A 25,883-nucleotide genomic window follows, 5' to 3' on the forward strand; every position below is an offset into this window, starting at 1 on the left:
TTGTTCAGTGGATCAAAGAATCCTTATATATATCCAACATTATTTGCCTGTGAAGGCATCTGGTTATTTCTTCTTTTGATAGGGTAAAATTGATTAAGCTGCAGCTAAATTTCTCACTCTAAGGTACTTGCTCGAGCCTTTGAATATGCTTTTTTCATTCTGTACTGGCCCATCAAGCTTCTTGCTAGTGAAAAAATGTATATTTTCTACTACATAATTAACAAAATTGCTGAAAAAATCAGACTTGTTTCCCTTCCCTGTGGAAGCCCTGTATAAGCAATAGCATTCAATGGAGTCCTCCTTACATTAACAATAATTGGAGATCCGTGAGGTATCCAGACTATATTATGTGATTTACTCTTATTCTAAAGAGCTCAGACATGATCTGAATGTTATGAGATACTAAATCAAACAGTATACAGAAATCTAAGATGATCAAGTCACTGACAGGTTATTCTACGAAGCAAACAATCTTCTCAAGGAATGAAATTAAGTTTGTTCGACAAGACCTGTTTTTTCGTAGAGACGTGTGGAGTGGCATTCATTTTATTCCTGTTTGTTAATCCTTAATTAACCAAATCTCAAATTGGTGCTTCCATTTTCACTTTGAATATGCAAGTTCATTTGTAGCTGTGTTTTGGAAAACTTCATATTTTACTACTGATAGAGAAAGCATGCTTTTATCTTTTCTCACTCTCTCCTCCATTTTTAGGAGTTACAGTGCTTGAAGGGCCTATTTATGCAGTGGGAGGACATGATGGTTGGAGTTATTTGAACACAGTTGAGAGGTGGGACCCTCAAAGTCAGCAGTGGACATTTGTGGCAAGTATGTCCATTGCCAGAAGCACTGTTGGAGTAGCAGCATTAAATGGCAAGTGAGTAGGGTATGCTTACACAACTGAAACACTTTTCTTAGAAGGATGAATAACTGACACACAGTAGCAAACAACTTTTAGCATACTGAAATTCAAGGTGTCTTTTCAAAAAATGTAGTGACATTTGTGCACACCCTCCTATATCTCATGGCTCATACATTGATTTGAAATAAGTATTTTTTTATATATATGATATATTATTTTTGTGTAATTTTTATATCAAATGCTTAAGAATAGAGACCTTAAATTTCAATGTGTATGGTATAAACAAATTCAGGATAAATTGTAGTTGACACTTTTTGTGTTTTATATGTCAATTCCATTTAAGTGAATTTGTCTGTCTAATTGTACTGTTTCTGACCAGGAGAGGGTTGATTTTTGCAGTAACCAGGATGGCCAGGACCTGGTGGCTATTCTAAACCACCTCACTCATTGCCAGGGGTGGGGGGAAAGGGACTCTTCTGGGGAGAAGGGGTTTCCTTTCCTTTGTGGTAGCGTGGCCTCTGTCCTGAGCCAGAGGGTGTGGATTGGTGGCCCTGGTTCCAAGCCAGAGAGAGTCGTTGGGGGTAGAGTGGCTGCAGTTGTGTGTTGTCTATCGTTGGGTGTTTCTGCAGTGAGCAATAACTTTTCTTTTCTTGTGCCTTCTGCCATTGGTATTGTCGCTGTTACTGTTTGTTTTCTTATCTCATTGCTCCTTTAAGTAAATTGTTCTTATATCAACCTATGACCTTCACATTTTGTGCCTCTAATTCTTCTCTATGGCCACACACAGGAAGTAGGTGAGGGGGAGAGAGAAGCAAGTGAGTGGCAGCGTGGTTTGGAGTTTCAGTGGGAACACTAAACTGGGGAGTACCACTCCTAAGCCACTACACAAATGCAGTTTCATACATGGTGATAAAATTTGTTGTAAATACATTTTGTACCTTGCTCCAGCCAAGCAGTGACTCATGAAACCTTCTTTGTCTGAAGGATACTACGTTCACTTATCAAGTAAACAGAAATTTTGTTCTTGTCAAAACAGACTACCTTAAACCTATAGTTCTAATAGTGTTCATATTCTTTCTCTTCTGTAACTTTCACTTTTCAGGTTTTAATGTGGCACATATTAAGACTCATTTTCTAGTAACATGATATTATTCATTACTTGTTACTTACCACTTTTAAAGTACTTGCTTTTAGCCAAAAAGATTATGATGTGAACTGAAATAATTTAGAGGTGGGGAAAAAAATTCATCACTCCTAAATTCAGATATTTTTCTTTAGACACCTATGACTGATCCAATCATCCTAAGCTTCCTTTATTATAAAGGGGAAAATATTTACTTTTAGGATATTATTTTTCTAATTTATTTTAGACTTTTGTGTTCAGATAGCATGAGTTGTGCTTTGCAAGTGTCCATTTTTCTCAAGTAACTGTACAGGAAACCTAAGGACTCTGTCTCAGATTCTGACTTCTGTGGTTTTGATATTCAAGCAGGGAATATGTATCTCACTGTAGAAAACTCGACATAATAAGGGGCAGTCTGTAAAGAATCCCTTCAGGATAGTAGAAGCAATGGAGTAAAACTTCTGGAATATAGAATCATAGAATCATAGCATCGATTGGGTTGGAAAAGACCTCCAAGATCATCGAGTCCAATCCTTGGTCCAACTCCAGTCCATTTACTAGATCATGGCACTCAGTGCCACGTCTAATCTGCATTTAAAAATCTCCAGGGATGGTGAATCCACCACCTCTCTGGGCAGCCCATTCCAATGCCTGATTACTCTCTCTCTGGAAAGAACTTTTTTCTGATATCCAACTTAAATTTCCCCTGGCAAAGCTTAAGCCCGTGCCCCCTTGTCCTATTGCTGAGTGCCCGGGAGAAGAGACCAGCCCCCACCTGGCTAGAACTTCCCTTCAGGTAGTTATAGACAGTGATAAGGTCACCTCTGAGCCTCCTCTTCTCCAGGCTAAACAACACCAGCTCCCTCAGCCACTCCCCATAGGGCTTGTGCTCCAGTCCCTTCACCAGCCTCGTTGCTCTTCTCTGGACTCTCTCCAGCACCTCAGTATCCTTTCTGAACTGAGGGGCCCAGAACTGAACACAGTACTCAAGGTGTGGCCTCACCAACGCAGAGTACAGGGGAAGAATCACTTCCCTGATCCTGCTGGCCATGCTATTTTTGATACAGGACAGGATCCCATTGGCCTTCTTGGCCACCTGGGCACACTGTTGGCTCATGTTGAGCTTCCTGTCAATTAGTACCCCAGTATGGTTTTCCTCACTTTATTGCTACTGAACAGAAGGGAGAAAGGATGTGAAATAGCTGCATTTGTGGAATAGAATGAGACATTAAATGTTGAGGGCATAAAAAAATTAATAAAGTTTGGATAAAAAGTATATAGGAAAAAAAAAGGACTCAGGCTATTGTGTTTTGTGATATACTGTGTTATTGCATAATTCAAGAACACACTGAATTTTGCCAAACCATTTTTTCCAGCTGAAAATCGCTCAATTTTGACTATATAGCTGTAAAAACCTTTCAGGAATCCTTTATATAAGGTTTTGGTCATCACATCTAACATAAATGCCTGAGACAAGTGGGCTGAATTGATTTCTGGGATTGTCAGACACTTTCCACTGACTATAAGTAACAAAATATAATAAAAATCAAACAAGAAGTTTAAATTAGCCCACAAACAACTGTCTTACAATAGGAGATTGTTACCTTTCTGTAGCAGCAGCAGGAGATCTGACAGAGTACCTGTAATCTCATCATTATGGCAATATGCAGATTTTTTTTTAAATTTATCTGAAATTAATTAAAAAATACAGGCTTTAAAAGTCTTAATTTTGTGAGTTTGTCATATTGCAGTTATGTGCTATTATCAGAATAAGTCTGGATTAAATAAACTTTATTGGATGCATTCATTATTAATATTTTATTTTTAATTCATGTTATCATAGACTCAAATGATCTATTTCTTATCCATGACACTACGATTTAGTTTTGTGCTGTGAAATAATTTGAAAACCAATGAAGTTTAGTTGTCATTGCCCTGTCTTATTAAGTCACAGTGGCATTGAAATGTTCAAATGGACAAAGCTGCTTTAATAACCCTATTACTCTAAAAGAATCTGATTTCAATAGTGCATGAGCCATGAAGCAAACTAGCAAAAACAAGATCTAGACAAATAACCTTGCAAATATTGATCTAAAATCATGAAGACTGTATATAATTATGTTTATATATTCTGGGTATGTTGTTTTTGCACAACTGACCACGTATCTAATGCTTCCCAGTTAACAGATACTCAATTGAATTTTGCATGACTGATATCACTTTTAAATTAAAAGATATATTATCTATGTACCAGAAAAGTAGAATGGACACCAATGAAAACTGAAAACCAGTGATCTCACTGAAACAAATGGAAATATAATATTGATGTGGGGTTTTTAAATCTGAATAACCATCTTTAAAAATATTCCATATGCCAAGAATTGAAACTTGAAAACATATGTAAGGACCAAACCTTTCAATTCCCTGGTGCTACACTACTGTTCCATACTACACTACTGTTCTATACAACTGACATATTCTGCATTCCTCAGGATATTGGAAATGGGTCTCTCAGTGAGCAACAAGATATTTGATTTATCATTCAGCAAAGGAGAAACTATTTCAGTGTGGTTGTTCTGAGAAGGTTTTTCCTAGTTATGCCTTATGTTTCTTTTCTTCTTCACTGAATTATGTAAGTATGAAATGCTTTGAAGTGAGAGAGTTGCTGGGCACATTACATGAAACAGATACCGTATGTCTCATAGACCTCATATGTAAGCTTCTTAAAACACTTGAAAAAGTATAGTCTCTTCTTTTTGTGTTTTAATGCTAGAGACTATTCCACTTTTGACCTTTCATTTCTCTATACTTGACTTAATTTGTGTCCATTTAATTTTATGCAGAAAAGTGAAAATTGTCTATCAGCTTATGATGGAAATAAAGAATAAATCTAAAACCTTTATATTCAGATCTTCTTATGCTCTGAGTGAGATGACTGATTTGTAAGTAATCTCTTTTTAGTTCCCAGTGTATTGAATTGTTTTTCAAGTTTCCTTGTGTAGAGCATACATGTAAATTACCAATTTTTTTTGTTTTGCAAACAAATTGAAAACAACACTATCTGAATTTGGAAAAACAGGGGATGGAGAAGTAAAGATTATTTCACTGAAATACATTTTTTTTTTAGTTTAAAGTGTAAATATTCTATGAAAATCTTTCCTAAAACATGAAAAGGACTGTGTCTACATGTTCATCATAATCTAATCTAAAAAATATTTAATTATTGAAGCCACAAAGTCCTGCAGAATTTCTCAGTAATTCAGAAAAATAAGTATCTGAAGTACTTTTTTTAAAACTTAGTCCACTTGACAGGGTTCTTTTGTATAATCATGTTACATTATTACATTTTTAACCTGTGCCACTATTTCACCCATGAAGGGTTAATGCAATATTTTCCTGTCCAAGTACAAAGGTCACCTGGTTTGTTAGCTTCAGATTTCCCAGAGTTATAGGTTACAGTAGTCCCTATCATTCAGTCAGGAGCACAGGCAATGTTCATTTCTTCCTAGACCTAAGGAACAGCTAGAAAACCTAACAAAATTGATAGGTGGTTTTCTAGATAAAAAAAAGACACACAGCAGATTTGTTTCATCAGAATTTCCCCAAACCAATTTATCTGGTGTTACATAGGAAATAAGTAGATAAGATGAGAAAAAATAAAAATATGAATAGTACAGGTAGAAGTATTTATTTTATTGGGATTACTGTGTGAAAATCTTGTCATGCATGGTGAAGGAAGTTTAACTGAAATTGCAAATCTTACATAGGGTGTACCATGACTATCAACAATGCCTGTCATAACAAAGAAAAGCAAGAAAACTGTTACAGTTGGCAAAGGAACAGATGCATACAAATAGCTAAAATTTTGCTGATAAAGTAGAGATGGAATAAAAATAATACAGAGACAACAAGAGCTTGTACACAAAACTAGTATAGGGTTCTAAATGCACTTCTGCTGATTCATAGAAAGATTATGTGATTTCATGCAACACCAAGAAGGAGAATTTTCCTTTTCAGTAACATTTTTGTTTTTCCAAATCAACAATTGGTTCTATGTACCACTAATGATGTGTATTGAGAGTTTTGGAGATTACATCTCTCATCTCCATGCATTTCTTAGAGTGAAACAGTTAATTTGATGTCTTTATAGAATTTTAACTTACCTTGGTAGGTTTTGTAGGACTTGTTATTGTAGAATGTCATGGAATGAGACATGGTCAGTAGTTCCTCCTGATCTGAAAACAGCGCCATCCTTTCCACCTTGTTACTGTTCAGAACCTGTTGCACAGACTGGGAGAGAAAGAGTGCATGAATTTTCTCACATCAGCAATGAATATGGGTGTTATTAAAATATTAAATGCAAAATGGAGATTTACACTTCAAAAAAAGTGGGAGATGATGGTGCTTTTTATATGTGGATAATGTCAGAATTTGGGATTATTATTTGAATTGGTTTTTGGGGCTGACATAAGTGGTGTGTAACTAGTATGTAGCATATACTATGTAAGACCAGTATTCTACAGTTTTCAGCAGATAGTGCTGAAGAAATAGTACTCTTCTATGGTGTAAGTCATAAGGACCAAGTAACTATAAATGTGAAAAATTCCTATATTTTCCAGAAACTTTTTAAAATTGTCTCTTACTATTTCAAGATTATGTCTTAATTTCTTTATCCAACAAGTAGTAGTCCCTTCAGTAACTTAAGATGTAGTTGCCTCAAAGACTACCATAGTTATTTATTAGCTGTCTATTAAAAACCCTCTAATACATGAAAAATGCATTACCTAAGAATGCTAAACCTTTATGCACTAATTAAAATTGGTTTCAGAACATATTTTATGCTAATTATGTAACTGTAAGCAAAAATTAATTTAAGGTTACACATCTTCTGCAAGAATATATACACCTCAAAGATATTCTCAGTATCATACAGATTTATGTTATTCCAACTATTTGTGTGATACTACAATACCTGAAATTTTTCTAGATTATCCTATTATATGGCCATAAAAGCTGCATTACAAAAAGTATTCCTCAATTTCTATTTGTATGTTTGAAATTTTAATTACTTTAACAAATATCAATAAATCTGTGTTGCAAAAGAACAAAATAATCAACTGTTGATACAATCTGCAGGTTGATTTAAATGGTAGAACATCACAGCAGTATTGTAAGTGTCAAAAATAATGACTGTGACACACATTGGCAAACAGTTCAAACTGTAACATCTTGTGGAATCCAGAAGGGAGTCCTGCCCTTTATTGATTGCCACATCCTCAAAGATGTGCTATAGTGAACTTGATATTTCTGTCTGCTGTTGTTTTTATTAGATATCACACACCATGTTTGGTCTATGATGTATGACAAAACCCAAGGAATTGCTTAATCTTAAGTTTTAAAAATAGAACCATTTTAAGTACTCTTTCAAATAATGTTTTATTTGAGAAAAAAATGGTTTTATAAGTATTCTCTGAAGAAAATAAAAAGGAGAAATTCTGCAAAAGGATATTATTTCCCATCAATATCTATCTGACTTGTATATGATTCTTTCAAGAAAGAATCTTTCAATATCCTTCTATTACTAGTAGTAGTAGTAGTATTTCTATTATAATTATTTTTACAGTCTCCTTCACCATGTAGGCACTGAACAATGAGGGATGGAGAAAAGGAATGCTGTGAACTTGCAGTTGCTTTTGGATTATTATGGTGGGTTAGTCTTGATTAACAATCAGATGACTGCCCAGTCTCTCACTGCTCTTATTCTTTAGGCAGGGGGAGAAAATGGGCTGAGAAAACCCATGGATTGCGATAAAGACAGCAAGATCACTTTCCAATTACTGGCACAGGCAAAACAGGCTAGTCTTGGTGAAAATTAATGCATTTATTGGTAATAAAAATAGATACTGGCTACTGAGAAGCAAAAGCAGATTTTAAAATACCACCTTTCTTCACCACTTTCCTGGGTTCAACTTATGTCATATATTTCTATAACCCACTGAATGGTGCAGGGGGATGGGGAGTGGGATTGTGGTCAGCCCAAAACTGCTTCTATCTGCCACTCCTTCTTTGTCATGCATTTCCCTTGACCATCGTGGGCTCTCCATAGGCTGCAGTTTTTTGGAAAATAACCTGCTACTCCATTGTGGTGTTCTCCACTGGCTGCAGTGCCTGTATTGGTGATTATTTTAGGCTGGGAAATTAAATGCAAATACTACAGGCAGGATGCGTAAACTTACCCAGTGATATTTTCTTTTATAGGAACAAAGCTCTAAACACAGATCCTGTTAGTCCAATCCAACATCTTTAAAACTTAAGTTGTTTGGAAAGCCTCATCTCTCTCCATCAATTATGTTTCCTTCCTTTTTCCTATTTGCCTTAGACACTGATATGTTTTCATATTCTTTTTTCATGTTTTTGTTGATAGACAGCCCAACATAAAAAGTTATTTTGTCGTTGCATCGTGTATGAAATTATTTATTATCAATTGGCAATATCGAATTTTGTTCCTTGCATAACTATAGAAGGTAGAAGTTAGAATGGCTTCCACATTCTATTGATTCTACTTAAACATTCATAGAAATAGAACATACTAATTACTTTTCTATAAAATTCATCTATGTATATATGTGTACTATTTTTCCCTTCATATCCATGCAAATTCATTTGTTACATTTTCAACTTCACTTGTTAGGTTGAGAGACTTTAATAACTATTTAGCTTTAGGCATGCCTTTTAAAAAATATTTATTTATTTATATTCAGTTTCATTCAGTTCCACCAGTTTTGCAGTAATTGGATTCATTTAATAATGGATTTTCATTAATTGGATTATTGTTTTGGCAGTGCTTTTCCAACTATTCTCTGTTTCATTTTGAATGGGAAACACAGAAAGCTGGCCCACAGAACTGCTGGCATATATCCAGTGGAATGTTTTTGTTTCAGGTCATTTAATGGGAAAAGGTGGAATGAAACTTGTATTATTTAGATCAATATTGTACCTGTTGTAAATAGCAGTTGCTTTAATTTAATATATCCTTTATGGTCATTTTGTACTATTACAAAACCAGAAAATTTAGATTGCTGAGACTTCTTTTTTAAGAAAAATGGCTAAATTCAAACCAAATTAATGTATGCACAAAAAGAGTTCTCAAAATTGCCTTGTAGTTAGTCACTCACCAGGAATATATTCACTATTTACTGAACTTGGAGAGGCAAAGGTTAACAATGCCACAAAGTCCTTAATAGCAGTTCAGTGTTTGGCACAAGAGAATTAGCAATGTATTACATTCATATAACCACCTACAAAACTTGATTGCCTGGCTGATTACAGCCTCCTCCAGGAGTTCTGCTTCTTTGCCTTTCATGCATCATATAATAAACTATCTGTGGTATTTTCTCTTAGTAGAATCATTAAGGCTTATTACTATTTCAGTGTGCTGGTCTGATCTTCTGTACTTTTTCACAAAAATTCATATTTCCTGCATGGGGGTCCCATGCAGCTCATGAACGTACAGTTCAATTCAAAGTGCATCATACTGTCTCTTTTTCAAGCAAGCTTTAACTTGGTTTACATCCAATCTGTAAAATAGGAGACTCTACACAGGTTTACTTCTTTCTATGAGGCAAGGATAGCCCTTAAAAGATACAAGTTAGATAAATTTATATGTTTCTCTTACAAAATGACAATGAAAAATCATGAAAAGGCAGTAGGGTCACTCCATCTAACTTAAGCTTTTAAATGTAATGTATGCACCAATCTAGACAGCAGGAGGCAGTTTGGATAATGACTAGAAAGATTCATAACCTATTTTTTAGTTTTGCGGCTTCCACAATTAAACACAGACTTTTAAAAAGCATTGAGCCATCACTGCTTTGTCTCATATGGTCAAGACTGCAAAAGGTATTAGCATCCTATATTTTGGGTTCTTCTGAAAGTCTGGCTTTTCCTTATTATCTTTTAGTGGGAGATGAAGTACATACATATATGCATTCATGTGTGTATTATAATGTGTATGCACATACTTCCTTATTTCCACATGTTTAAATCTGAAAGGATATTTAAAATTACAAATCTTACTGAAATTCAAGAAAGCTAAATATCTAATTCAGTACTATATTAAATAACTTTGTGGGCAACAGCCCTTACAGAAGATATCAAATAACTTCCATATTCAGCAGAACAGAATACCATGCCATCTCAACTCTTAACTTTCTATTTTTCCAGTTTGAAACTTGATTACCTTCTTAATAACTGATATTGGGGTAAGATGAGATTCTTTTTGACTTGGTAGACCAACTTCATCTGAATCTTACATTATGGGTTGAATTCGTTGAACTGAGAAGGATTTGTTCATTGTGAAGGTCACAAACTTAATGATCTAAGACTTTTTTGCAAGTCATTCATAGAATTACAATGCATGGATAATTTTCATACTTCACAAAAAACTAGGGATCTGGCTCAATAATATTAAATATAAGAAGTATTAATATGCTATAATTGTGATTTTTAAAGCTGAAGTAACACTTCAAAATTTTATGCCAAACTAACAAGATAGGTATGACTAAAATCATTATATTTCCCATCAGTGCAGTTTTTTTTCTCATGGCTTTGTTGCTTGAGGCGTTCTTTGCTCTTGTGCCTTTTTGATGATTCAGTTACTCTTTTACTAATCGATTGGAACTAAGAAAAACGCCTTAATTGGCATACTTAAATTACAGAAATGTAAGGAGTAAAATTATGTTTTCTGCCCAAAATATTCTCACTAACTAAAAACAAATAGTTTTAAATCAATATTTTATGAATGGCATGGATATTATACCTGGTGCTAAAATACAGCAGTGCTTTTCTCTGTCAAAAAGTTCATGCTGTCACATGTCTGCTTCCATGACAGACCCTACATCATCTACCTAATGAGAGAGTATCTCAGATCAAGGAAGTTTGTACAACTCTTTTGCAATGGGAAGAATAACAAATGTATTTCAAAGGCTAACTCACAAGTTACCAGCCACAGAATTTTTTGTTGAAAATTTTAAAATCTTGTCTCTGTTCTTACTGCGTTTTACTGTAAATGCCCATTGATTTATAAATAAATTTATAACTTAGTTTATATCTTAAGAATTTATTTCAGGTTCTTTTATGACAGTTTTGATGCTGTTTATATTTTATAAATATGATGTTTATTAACTGCTGCTTTTGATCAAACTCGTTTATCAGAAAGACAATTATTCTGCATTCCACTATAGCCAAAATGACATACATGTTGAAATTATTCTTCATTAACTGTAGAAACTACACAAAGATGTAGATTTTTTTAATATTTTAGTCAAAATCATGCAATAAATGCATACTGAGACAGAGAAAAATAGACCAACTGTATGGTCTAAAAATTATAAACTCAAAAAAAAACTTAATATCATAAACACATTACCTCAGTCTAGCACAAAGTAATTCTGTGTACTCAATAAAAATTTATTAATAAAAATTTATTTAAATAAATTTATTTAAAATTTATTTTTGAAAAATAAAAGTCCTCATGTTTATTCTGTATAAATGATTAATCTGCAAAGACTATTTTCCTTACCTATCTTATACCCTGATAAAGTCATGAATGTTTTCTAACTGGTAGTATCTGCATTCAGTCAATGGCCTTGAAGAAATATTATAGCCCATATAATTCTGATTACAACTAAAGTTGCTTGAAAGAGGTTCTTTCTATTAGGAAGCTACAATTTCTAATGTAGGAAATCAAGTTTTGCCATAATGATATTATCCATGGAAAGGGTGTTTTTCTCTCAATATTTTATATTGTGGCATCATAGAATGGCTTGGGTTGGAAGGACCTCAAAGATCACCTAGGTCCAACTCCCCTGCTATGGGTAAAGACACCAGCTACTAGATCAGGTTGCTCAGGAGCCTCATCCAACATTTCAGTAGTTACTTTTAATTTCATTCTAGATACTTGTTTTATGCCTTTTTTTAAATAAAACTGTATGTATTTTTATTTTACTCCACTATTGCATTAAAAATACGTGAAATGCCCTTCCAAATTTACACACAGAATAGGACTTCATTAATAGATTCCATTCATAAATTTGTTGTATTTTCAACTTTTGCCAGTCAACTACATTGGCTTAACCAAGGCAACATGGATAGATACATTTCCTCTCCTACAATCTGATTCTTAGGTTAGGTATGGACTGATGCACCAATACAGTAGTCCAGCACTGATGAAAATTTTTACCATCCCCTCACTTCTAACAAGCAGATATTTTTTGTGCTTCAGTAATTCTCTGCTGCTCTTTCAGACACATGGGAAGGCCAGAAAAGGGTATAAAAGGGCACAAGCAAAAGACTCTATATGGTCTTTGATATCCACGGTGAAAGAATTTTGAAAAGCAAAACATCATTAAGAAATGCAGCAAGGGCATGACTCAACTGTTTTGACAAGTCATACCACCTCACATCAAAGGCAGTCGGATCTTTTGAGGTTGGCTTGTCAAAGTGAATCTAAAAATGGCTTTTCTGAGTAGTTATCAAAGGTTTGTAATGGCAGAACTGAGACAAATGCTTTTTATCCAGCTGGTCATGATTTTTCCTAATGTTTCCTACTCTGAAACCTCTACTGTGTTTTCTAGCCAATTATTCATATAGTTATAATGTATATAAATGTTCATTAATGTCTTTCCATCTTAGTACACAGAGTAACAAAACCCTGAAAAGACAAATTTCCAGCTCAAGGAGGCTGAGCTTCTTCTAATTTCATATCTGTGCACAATGTCTGAATCAGCTGAAATGTAGACCATTTGGGAATAGAAATCTGTAACGTCTCTACAGGTGGAACTTTTGCTGTGGAGATAAAATTTCTCAGTACTGGATGCTTTCTATTCTTTGTTCATCTTCCTCTCTAAACTGTGATATATAGTTATTAATACTATTATCAACAGTTTTGGCAGGATACACAATGAAGAGCAATTCAGCTAATATAAACTCTTGGCAAGCAAGACAAAGCTGCAAAAATGCCTTAATTTGAAGTCATCTAACAAAATAGGACCATGAGCACCAAGAAGGAAGTAAGACTGCGAAATGTCTTTGGTTATAAGTATTTCAAAAGTTTAAGTTAGCATTAGAGTATCCTGAATATTCAACACTTATTGCAGAGTTATTCCTTTTGGGCCTTTGTGAATATGGATCTGGAAGTTTCGCTGAAGAATGGAAGTAATTCACAACTGAACTGTTCAGGCTCAACCACAACCAGAGCTTTGAAACAAATACTTGATTTCCAGGTTTTATTTGTCTGAACTAGACTCCTTAGTGACATAAAAAATTATTTTCAGTTTTTTTAACTATTCCTTGCTGAGACAGAAATACAATCAAACTCTGAAATGGTAATTCTAAAATTTGTTTTGGAAATTAATTTTGTTCTGAATAGCATAGAGCATTTTAACAAAAACTAGGTGGTCCCAATCACTGACTGAAACTTTTACCAGCTACTTAAGAACAGCATTTGATATCTTCTTACTAGTAACTTCATAATGCTTTCAACTGTATTTTATTAGAAATAGAGGAACGAGGAATTGGGCTTCGCTATCAGTGCGGAAATATTAGCTTATAGTTTTATTTCAGTTGAAAGACAGTGGTGTAAATGAGAAGTTTTCAGGCCAGAAGAAATACGCAAAGTGTTAACTATTAAGACTAGAGAAACACAAGATTAGTTGCACTGAAGTCTGCAGAAATGTTGGTGCTTTGCCTTTTTTTTTTTTTTTTTAATTGTGTGCAGTGTTTAGGTGTCCAAATATTTACTTAGAAATCTATTTTAAAATATCAGACTTGTTAACTATGGTTTATATGTTTAGGGATCAATTCACCTATCTATGTGTAATTGCCTATTGCCATTTAAACTGCTTCAGGGTAGCCTACTTGACCTTCAGCAGTCAGGCAGGTTTCTCCTGTATACTATTTTCCATATCTCCCAGCCTGAAGGGAATGTCACCATACCTTAGATGTCACAAATAAAGTTTTACCACTTTTACCGTTTGTGGTAAGCTTCAAGTCAGATCTTCAAAAAACAACAACAAAAAAAGATAATAACATTGCAAACATTTACATCTAAATGCTCATATTTACATTTACATTAGTGTTTTTGATCACATTTAAATTTTTTTTGAATGCTGTTCTGCATTTCTTATTCTCAGTTGAAGGACAAAAATATGGTTGTGGCTGAAGAACAAAATTGTTCTTCAGACTCAGCTGCTCTGAGCATAACAGCAATTTAAACACTGCATATACCCACAGGTTAACACGTACATGTGGACTCCTTACTGTTGATTTCATCTGTAGATATCTGATAGTTGTAAAGAAAGTTGAATGTATTAGGGTTGTATTCAAAGAAATAGTTGCAAAAAAAAAGTGTATTTGCTTTAGTGTCTCTCATAAAGGAGCATGGATTCTTCTGGGTACTTTAGCCAGAGCACAAGTATGTCTATCAGGCATACAAAAATGTTCTCATGCTTCAGTGACATATTTAGTAGTCTTATGGTACTTCCTTAATCATCAGCATCCATACCATTGAAGTGTAATGGTAAATGCATATTTAAATAGCTCTGAATTCATGGAGTGCTTAAGACAATAAAAGCTTCTGAATGAGTAATTGCTTCACACAGGCAGCTTTCACATCCTAAATTGCTGAGTGGTTGGACTTTAAAATAGCCTGTGTTTCTATTAGTTAATCTCCAGGCACTGTAGGAAAGGCAACAACCTGCAAAAGGATTCATATAAGAAATGAATGCATCATGGTGTTAGTGGAAAAGAACAATCAGAACTGTTTTCTCCTGAGAACCATTATAAAGAGTAGAATGAAACAAGTTTCTTGCCTGAAGATAATTACAAACAAAACATATTTGTTGCTAAACCACATTTTTGTTGTTTAAAGTTTAAAATACTTGTGAGAAGTTTTCCATAACTTTCCAACATATTCTCATAATTCATTCTGAGGAAGAAAATCAACATACAGTACCTGGGGGTTATAATTTTTTTACTTGCAGGTAGATGCTTAACTATTAGTGTAGCCAAGACTTTTCTTCAATATAAGCAAGATCCTTGACACTGGGGCACTACTTTTTCAAAAATCTGTCTCTAAAACATAATGTAATATTCCTATCTGCAACATATTTAATATTTGACCTCTACTATATTGTACATGTAAAATTAATTTTGAACACAAGCTTCCATTGGTAGACTTTTATGTGGAATTTGTTGAATATTGGACCAAAGACTGACTACAGTTTTCCATATTGTTTGTACTTTGACAATAGGCAGTTAAATGCCTCCCCGATCCTGTCAGATCTCGGAAGCTAAGCAGGGTCAGCCCTGGATTAGTACTTGGATGGGAGACCTCCTGGGAAATGCCAGGTGCTGTAGGTTCTAGTCCTGAGGACTTCACTGTCACTGTCCAATCTCGCTGGGTCGTGGCAGATGAACCTCAGGACTTAAACGGTGTGGCCAGTTCTGTGCATGCTGAACCTCACCTAAAAAATCCGCTGCGCAGGCTGGAAGGGCACACCCACGTGGGGGCAGCCCTTCCCAAATCTTCATTCACACACACACATACGCACACACCATGTACTTTGACATACAGAGTGCCTTTATTTATTTTTTTAGCGTGAGAGGCAGACTATACTACAGGCTGGGCACAGAGTGGCTGGAGAGCAGCCAGACAGAAAGGGACCTTGGAGTACTAATTGACAGGAAGCTCAACATGAGTCAACAGTGTGCCCAGGTGGCCAAGAAGGCCAATGGGATCCTGTCCTGTATCAAAAATAGCGTGACCAGCAGGACCAGGGAAGTGATTCTTCCCCTGTACTCTGCATTGGTGAGGCCACACCTTGAGTACTGTGTTCAGTTTTGGGCCCCTCCGTTCAGAAAGGATGTGGAGGTGCTGGAGCGGGTCCAGAGAAGAGCAACAAGGCTGGTGAAGGGACTGGAGCACAAGTCCTATGGGGAGAGGCTGAGGGAGCTGGGGTTGTTTAGCCTGGAGAAGAGGAGGCTCAGAGGTGACCTTATCACTGTCTAGAACTACCTGAAGGGAAGTTCTAGCCAGGTGGGGGCTGGTCTCTTCTCCCAGGCACTCAGCAATAGGACAAGGGGGCACGGGCTTAAGCTTTGCCAGGGGAAATTTAAGTTGGATATCAGAAAAAAATTCTTTCCAGAGAGAGTAATCAGGCATTGGAATGGGCTGCCCAGAGAGGTGGTGGATTCACCATCCCTGGAGATTTTTAAACGCAGATTGGACGTGGTGCTGGGTGCCATGATCTAGTAAATGAACTAGAGTTGGACCAAGGGTTGGACTCGATGATCTCCGAGGTCTTTTCCAACCCAATCGATTCTATGATTCTATGATTCTATGAGGTTCTAGAAGCTTGTAAATATATGCAGTATTACAATACTATACAAGATAAATTTTAAAATACAGGGCAGCAGTTGCCAAGGTGTTTTCTACTAGTTGATGCACAATAAAAACATTGTGAAACTATAATAAATGGATTGCATATTTCTTATTTGTCTGGATTATCAATTGGAAGTCAGCACTTCCACTTCCATCATCCAGATGATGAGCTTAGGCAGCAACTCTGCTTTCATGATTTATAAATATATAGAGACATACCTACATGTCACTTGTGGCACTCTTGAATGTATATGTGGTAATTAAAGAAAGAAAATATCAGTTACAGGAAGAAATATCTTCCTTTCTATTCAGGTGGGAAAAGCACTAAGTAATGTGAGTTTTGTAATAATACCAAACTAATCTGTTTTTTCATTATATACAAATAAATTTTTTTGAAAATATTATGTTTTTCTTTTTCCTCTGGGCTGATGTCAGATAGAAATACATATTTCTGCAGTTCTGAGCATTTGTTTTATTAACATTTTTATTTCTGTGGACTTTCTTAGGTTATACTCAGTTGGAGGCCGGGATGGAAGTTCATGTCTGAGTTCAATGGAATATTATGATCCTCACACAAATAAATGGAATATGTGTGCTCCTATGTGTAAGAGAAGAGGAGGTGTAGGAGTGGCTACGTGTGATGGGTTTCTTTATGCAGTTGGAGGCCATGATGCCCCTGCTTCTAACCATTGTTCACGACTGCTGGACTATGTAGAAAGGTATCCAATTATATATGCTGGGTTTTTTTTAATCCAAAATACTGTCTGGTAGCATAGTTTTCTTAGGTTTGTGATTTTAAAGTTAAACAGAAGGTTTTACTCTAAGAAATGCCTTACTTGAAAAATTCTATAAAGGTCTTTAAAAGACGATTTCTTTGAAATTTGTCTTTCCTTTTTATTCACAGTACTATTATATATTATCATGAACACAAAATTTCACTCTTTTCACCTCCCATTTAAGTAATCTGTTTTTTTTTAAGGCCCTATATTACACATTGCAGAGTTTTAACTAAACTTTGTTGAGGTAGAATTTTTTGTTACAATAATTTTATAACTCAAAATTATGTTTAGACATATTTTGTAACCCTAAGAACATAGCTTAGCAAAGAAGAAATAAACAACTGCTTAAGTAACATATATTCACAGTACAATATATTGCTTCCTTTAGCAACACTGGCACTTTGAAATGTGTTGACATAAGCCTTATACACTGTATTTACAGTGCCTTGAATTTTGCAAGTAGATATTGTGCAAAGTCAAGAATATCTAGTAGAGCAGTATGGCACAGCTGAAGTGATTGTAGCATTCAATTTAAAGATATTCTTCAAATATTTCATGAAGGTTTGACTTTTTTTTCTGTTTCTGTATGCTATAAAATAGAATAAAGAAAATACACTCCACAAATATGTACAGGTTGTAAAAGTTAAAGTAGATAAGTCTTGAGTATGTCTTGAGTAGTTGGTTTATCTTAATGTACAAGTAAGGAGGAGAGCTTTATCTTATTTATTATTTTCTGCAGGGGTTAAACCTTAGTTAAATGTCAGTTATTGCTTCTGCTGAATCTGGCTTGACATTCAATATCTATTAAAAAAATTCTGAGTTAAAAGTTACTCCTTATATTATCTGTATGTTTTTGCTCAATCTTAGACTCATTGCTATCTCTACTGTATGTAACAAAGATCATAGACTGCCAAATATATTATTTTTCATCTCCAACAGATGGACAGTTAATCAGAGAAGTCCCTGGATGCCTGTACTTACCAGGCCTTTGTGTACTTCCATTTATATAGAACAATAACAAGCATTTTCAATTAAATAAATTTATATTAAGACTACCTGTGAGAGTATTAATAAGTGTAAGATCTTTTCAACTACTTCTCTTTATTGGTACTCATAAGGGAGCTCTTTATTTTTCCTTTCTTTGAGAAGAAACCACTTCTGGTGTTGAAGGTAAACCACATCCCATCACATCTGTCTTTCTCAGGAGAGACTGTAACAATGCACTAACCCACAATCCTTATCCTGTTTTATGTAATGGTACTGGAATGATATCGAGTGTTTCTCGTCTAGATATTTCCCCACTGATAGCAAAAAATGTGGATAATGTACTTTAGTAAGCTTTGAGACTACAAGTTGGGACTAACAGCTAAGAACTTCTAAGACTTACGCAGAGCTTACACAGAGTTGATGTTAATTAACTGGTGGACTCCACTAAAATGTAAATAAACTCTAATAGCCCTTCTGGTGGTCTGCTTTTTTATTCAAAAATGATGCATTATTTTCAAAACATAAGAATATCTCAGTAACTTAGGAAAACAAAGATTAATAAGTGATGACAAGGCCTATTACTGTAAGTTATTTTATATCTCTCTGAATATCTTACTTTCTGTAAATATCTAAGTCATTTTTTAAACTCTCTTCCTCAAGAATGTGTCTCTGCTTCAGTCATTTTGTCATTCTATTACAGCCTGATAGTATGTGCTTTATTCAAAAAACAATTTGCTTCTGGAAGATTGTCAAACCGACATAATAATTTAAAATTTATTTTTGAGATTATGTAAATATAGTGACAGCAGATACATGTTTTTTAAATGCTACTGCTAAAATCTTGCTCAATCGTAGTTAGTACTCCCAGTTTAATCTCTTCTGACACAATTGTAAAGGATTTTCTACAGATTCAAGCATTCTGAAATAAAATAATAGTTATGTTTGTCTCCTCTTCACAAGCTGGCAAAGTGCAATGTTCTATTCCTTTTTAAAGTTAAACAATTAATTTCTTTTTAACAATGATACAATTTTCAAGATCTTTTTGGCAGTTTTCATAAAGTAGCTTTCTGTTTCAAATGTTACTCAAAACTTGATGGATGCTAAAAATATAAACATTTGATCTATACCTTTTCCCCTTCATCTCACCTTGATTTCAAAATTGATTTTTTCTCACATTCAGAGGCTTTCAACATAGCCCTTCTCAGCCTGGGGAATACCTAGTTATTATAGAGATGACACATGCAGTTGATTTTAGCAGAGGAAAGGATATAAGAAATCTCATTTTCCTGTCAATTACAAAGAAAAACAAAACAAAATCAAACACCAAACAAAAAAAAAAAAAACCCTGAGCTTTTGTGCAGTTCTATTTTGTTGACAGCATTAAGTTACAAGGATTCTGTTTCACCTTCCATACCTGTTTATTGAGTGAAAAAAAACCAAAAAGGTCTAATGGTGTCAATTATAGTGTTTCCCAGCTTTTGTACCTCCTCACCTTGGCCTTTGTAACTCATGAATGGTGTATCAAAGAGTCTATTAATATTTATTACCTTTAGCAGGGAAAGATACAATGCACACTGGTGCATTTCACTGGATGAGAAACTGTTTCAGCTAAAGGCATAGGATGCTGCTGTTGCAAAACTCCGTGTTTTTGAAAAAATCCATTAAAAATATTTTTTTCGTTGTTACATGTTCATTTCCCTTTCTCATATTCAAGCAGTCTTTGAAAATATTATCCTCTGAAGTTATGAAAGACATAATATATCTAGATATTTAACTTAAAACTTAAGTAAAGTTAGAAACATGAAATATTGAGAATAAATTAAATTAAGAAAATTAGAAGAAACTAAAATGAAAATAAAAATAACAACCCAATAAATTTTATAGTATTTTAAACATGAAAAATGTTAACATCTTATTTTCTAACAAGTCACCAAAAAGCCAGAAGGATTAGCAGCTAGTAGATTTTTTCTCAACATGTATTTAGCTGTAATCAAGATTACAGACAATTCTTTTATTGTCCAATTTTAAGGTCATATTTATGAACCAAAGGGCTGTTACAAGCAAAACACTGTTGCAGTGCTTATATTAAAACAAAATCAAACCCAAAAAACATAACATTATTCCTTGTTTGAATATTAGCGACTTCAAACAGTATGCCTACCAGTTACTTCCTGAAAATATCACTAAATGAAATAGGAACAGGTGCCTTACAGTTTTCCTTCATATAGGAACCTAGAATTTTCCCTTTTTAATAAAGCATATATATTTACAGCTTTCTGTAGGATTATCAACTCCTAGTTAATAAAGTCTAGACTACAAGAACATATGTTGAAAGAATTTGTATTTTGTCCACTGACTATCAAGTGATTCTACTATGTAGTAGAGATGCTTAAGGACAAATGAAATTACTTCTATCATAGTGTAATACAGTATTCTATTTTAGTAATATTTGACATCTAAAAATGAGATATCTAGTTTAACCTAATACTGCAGACATGCTTAGTAACAAAATCTCAAAAGATAATTAATTCTTCTTTATGGATGTCCAAAACAGATACAATGCTACAACTGAAATGAAATAATTTTACATTGTTAATGAATATCTAAATTAATAGCTAGGTTAAAAGTTTAAATTTTAAATGATTCTCATCATAAAGGAATTTTTGCTTTAGCTTCAAAAATTCAGTGGTGATTATGTCTTAAAAACAGTATTACTTTCTGTACTTGAGCAACTATCATGAGGAGAATCTAACTCTTAATGGAGTTAAGTGTATTCCCTGAATAAATAGGGAGGTTTTCTGTCTGTGAACATTGTAACATATAACGTCAGAAACTAAAATATAGTGAAATTTAATTTTAGAGATATTATTTTTTTACACTACAAGAAATATCCTACTTAAAATGTATACATAAATATACATATATCAAGATATTCCTCATATATCTTTCTCCCATCTCTGTATGACAGATTATCCTACAAATAGCTTAGTTTATTCTAAAAGATTAACTGAGAAAAGATTTCTAATTAACATTTAGAAGTTTGAATTAGAAACACAGTAAGTCTCTATCTTTTCTTTGCAGTTAAGAAGAATGTTTTTGGATAGGATGCTAAAGGATTTTTTTTCCCCAGGAAAAAAAGGACTGTATTCAAGTGAATATCAGCATGAATTGACATTTACCTTCACCCTTTAAATCCAGTTTCTTTTCTCTTTTCTCAGGTATGATCCAAAAACTGATACATGGACAATGGTGGCTCCACTAAGTATGCCTAGAGATGCTGTTGGTGTCTGTCTCCTTGGTGACAAATTGTATGCAGTAGGTGGCTATGATGGTCAAACATACCTGAACACTATGGAAGCATATGACCCTCAAACTAATGAGTGGACACAGGTAATCATAAAGTCTATTTTATACATATACCTATGTACACATATATATTTTGTTTTGCCTGTACCGTATTTTGGTAATTGTAAATAAAAATGTTAGTGTTTAAGGGAAAAAAATCTACTATATGAGGTTATTATAGTATATGAGGTTGCCACAGCTGTAAAACTAGCCCTAGTATTTTATGAAGTATTATGTAGAGCGTTTCCTCTGAAGATAGGAAAATGGAAAAAAAGACAAAACAAGCAGTCATAGAAATATTGAGTTGCTACCCTTCAGGCTAAATTCTTTTTCTGATCAATTTCCACATCAAATTAACTTTTTTCATCTTTGTGCATGCAGAAGAAATATTATAAAAAGTATCACAATTGTTCTGGAATTTTATTTGGTAACCAGCATGTCTTGAAGAGTCTTCATATGAAAATGTGTATGAAAATGTGTTTATTTGATGGAGAGAGCCAAGTTCTTATGTTATCCTTCAATTCCATTTTCTTCTGTTTGATAGATACTTTGAAATTTTGAGCTGTATATATGTCTTTAATTTTGAGCCATAAAAGAAGTAATAGGTATATTAGAAGCACTAGTATATGCAAGAAGCTAGGGACAAGTGATTTGGTTGTAGAAGGAATGTATTTTATGTCATAGTATTGCTTGACAGATTTAAAAAGAAACAAAAAGGTACTTCAACACTTTTTGTTATTAGTTCTGTTGCAGACTTGTTGAAAAAGTATTTTTTTCCACCAGTGTGGATGTTTACATCTGAATGAGTCATGCTAAGTTCTCTTTAAAGTTATTGAAGAAAAGTGCATACTTTGAAAGCATGATCTTATCCTAAAACACACATTTAGAATAGATGAGATGTATTGTACTCAACAATGCTTATTTCTATGGTTGTAAAGAGAAGCTTCACTTGAGAAGCTTAAATATAGACATACATAGAGAAATCCCTTACATATCAACAGTTCACAAAATTAATGACAACTCTGAAATTAATTCCTCTTTTCTTTCTGTTCTCACACTTTCAAATGAAAGATATCAGGTGTGAATAATTTTTAAAACTACAATACGTAGGGCAATGTGGTTTGTATTTATTTTTAATGGGTTTGAGCATTTTAGAATAATGTTGACACAGCACTTTGGCAATCTTTTGCATAGCTTGTTTCTATTCAGTTAATTTCTATCTGTTTTTCTGCAGATGGCGTCCTTAAATATTGGAAGGGCTGGTGCCTGTGTTGTAGTCATCAAACAACCATGACTTTACAAACAACCAGGATTTTACTGACTGTGAAATGATTATTTTTCTATGAGACTAAGAGAATGAAAACTTCACAAGACCACAGATTTACACAGTGAATATTCTTGATCACAAACTTGGAGAAGTTTGGAAGTGAGAAAGGTTAAGTATTTATGTCCTATAAAATAGTAAAAACTGTTCACAGTCAGTGAACAAGAAAAAAACCCCCAGAGTGTTGTAGGCGTAAATATGTGAATGTGAAGTGGTAAGTCCAGATTCTCATGAATGTGTCCTGGAGAACTGGATAACCAAGGGAAAGCTCTAAACAAGGAGCAGAAAGGACTGTAAAAACAGTTTTTATGGCTGCAAGAGAACTGCAGAAATATTAAAGTACATTTAATCTATTTTAAACTGTGGTTTTTGAAAGAGAAAAGTGAATACTAATATAATTCTTTTCTGTCCAGATCTTCAAGTCGGTTATGCCCTCCTCATTTAAATGGGCAGTTTGATTCTTACTGAAGGGAAGAGGTCAAATGGTCTGGATATTTGTAGTGGCTGAGCTGTCACTCTGTAGTAGGAAGAAAACCAAAACTAAAAGTAAACATTTTCGTAATTTCTGATTGTACCTCCTTGCCAGATTGAACACATCTTATAAGCTAATCTATTGAATGGGAAGATTGTGTGTTGAATCAAAGAATATATAAAGCAATCCTGTGGCTGCACTGCAGCTTTGTAGCAAATATGGGAGTCAAAAGAACAGTTTCCTGATTATTTCTTAATCTTATATTCAATTTAAGCATGTGGGCTCTAATCTCATTGTTTCTTGCACCTACTGCATGTTGGAAGCTCATGACAAGCTGGAAAATTGATACTGTTCTGTCACTGTCACTGCATCATGTAACAAATGAACCCTGACCAGAACAGTCTATAGAATGTCCTCTAAAATTTCAGTATGGAGAAAAATCCAACATTTTATTTCTTTCTGATTCTCGTAAATGCACAATTTTAGCTAATGAGAGCTGCCAATTTGTGACTTTCCGCTTGGTTGAGACTAAATGACTGAGAATAACTGGAAGTAGGCAGTTCAAAATAAATGCAAGTGAAATAAAGAAAGTTATGCCATTTCATCTAATAAAGTTCATATGGCAAATATACTAGTGTCATCTGTTCTTCCCTTTAAGGTTGATAATTTCTGCCAGTAGTGATACTTTGAGCTTTTGACTTGGGAGTAGATTTAACACTGATGCTTTCTGTCTGCTCAGCTGAATCAGTTAGAACCTATGGCCACTAATGGAATATGAAATTCTGCCATTCAGGAAGGAACAGTTTTGGGCTACAGTTTGACCAAGTATACTTCTTTAAAGCCCTGCTGATCTTTTAGGAAGCATTTCATGGGCCAAAAGCAGGTATCACATAATGCTCTCTTATTAGAAAATTTGAGAAGTAATTCTGGTTTCACTAAAAACAATTTTTCAAGTGGAAATCTTTGAAACCATTTGAGAGAAAAAATTGCCTACAGCTTCTAACTTGGAACATTTGATCTGAAGATGTGTCTTGCCTTCTAACAGCAGCAGCATAAATGGACACCTTTGTTTACTGAATCAAACTGAACTTCAGTTCTGAAGCCTAAGCATACTGAATTAAATATTTTAAATACTTCTCAGTACTAATTTGAGATCAACTGAAAAATCTTCAGTGTTAATTTTCCACAGCCAGTTGGCTTTTCAATTGCAATGTGACTTCCCCAGGCATTTTCCTCCAACCACAATAAGTTGCTGAGTAAAAGATGTTATCTTTCTAAACATTTTGCTTCACATAAACACAAGCTTTTAAGACCAAATCAAGATTTGAGAATGATAATTGTAAGGAAGTATAGACAATGGCATTCAGTTCTTCCACACAGATACCCAATGAACTTAGAAACTGATTTTTAATTCTATTCCTAGAACTCTCTTTTGTTTACATTATATTCAGACACAAAAGAATTATGGTTGTTCAACCTACATACTGATCTTCAAAATTTGATATTTCTGTTAGTTGTATTCTGTGGAAGATTTGTTTTCTGTGCCTTGATCATTCTCATCTTCAATTCATCCTCTATTTTGATTCTTAGTTTCCTTTAACCCTTTTTCAATTTGCTTTTATTTTGTCAAAATGGAAAAATTCTCATGTGAAATTTTTCAGACTATTCAACCTCTCTTATGCTATTTATTTTATGCTGTGTTACGCTATTACATAATCTTATTTAGCTTATGTAAAATCTAGCCACAATAAGAGCCAAAATTGACTTTCATATTCTTTTTATACAACTACATCAATATGCTCTGGAGTTTATTCTAGAGAGAATTTATGGAGAATTTGTTATAAAGTTTGGGGGGTTTTTATTCCATTATGTTTACTGTTATTAAAAATCACCATAATTTTACCTTTGTTTCCATAGGGAAGGCATTTAAATCAAAGTAGCCTGTAATCCCAGTCTTAGTTTCTGTGATTCATTCAGACCCATTTTTTATTTATAAGAATTAAAATCACTGAATTGTGTTAAACAATATTACAGGAACTTATAGGAAAAGCTGCTGTCTTTTCAAAACACAGATAATCTCATTGTTGGTGATCTAGCATGGCTTCTTTTCCCTCACATAATCTTGAAATCATACTGGAAAATTGATTTCAAAGTGTGAAAATCAGTGTGGAATCAGAGCTGCAACAAATATTAATTTCAGTGACTTCAATAACTAAATTCCTCAAAATTCTGCTTTTAAATTTTGTAGTTTAATATTCTAAGTATGTTCTCAAATGTTAGCATTTTCTCTGTCTTTTCAACTTTTTTTTCAAGAACATCAACTACTTTTACTAGAAAGTCTGGATTTGCATATGGGAGCTATATCTATTTTTTCTTATTGTTGTCTCTGGCACTGAACCGGTAGTAGTGGGGTAGATTGAGATTTTTTTCCCCCATGTCCCCCATGCTTAAAGTTCTTTCATCAGCTTAGCAAGCCTATGACCAAATCTGCTTCTTGAAGTGCTTACAGAAGCAAGACCTGAAAGACAAACTAAGTGGGTTCCCCACAAGAGG

General features: G+C 34.1%; 1 protein-coding gene across 1 annotated transcript in view; it reads left to right on the top strand.

Annotated features, from left to right (window-relative positions):
• The window catches only part of KLHL1 (kelch like family member 1), a 229,987-nt gene extending 205,819 nt beyond the window's left edge, over positions 1-24,168 (top strand). Inside the window, exons 8-11 of the mRNA XM_071570584.1 lie at positions 713-875; positions 16,930-17,142; positions 21,408-21,579; positions 22,769-24,168. Coding sequence (XP_071426685.1) covers positions 713-875; positions 16,930-17,142; positions 21,408-21,579; positions 22,769-22,828 — 608 coding nt within the window. The 3' untranslated portion in view covers positions 22,829-24,168. The remainder of the gene's footprint in view (positions 1-712; positions 876-16,929; positions 17,143-21,407; positions 21,580-22,768) is intronic.
• The last annotated feature ends 1,715 nt before the right edge of the window (positions 24,169-25,883 follow it).

The sequence above is a fragment of the Pithys albifrons genome, chromosome 1 (assembly GCF_047495875.1).
Source record: "Pithys albifrons albifrons isolate INPA30051 chromosome 1, PitAlb_v1, whole genome shotgun sequence".
In the NCBI taxonomy this organism is placed as follows: domain Eukaryota; kingdom Metazoa; phylum Chordata; class Aves; order Passeriformes; family Thamnophilidae; genus Pithys; species Pithys albifrons.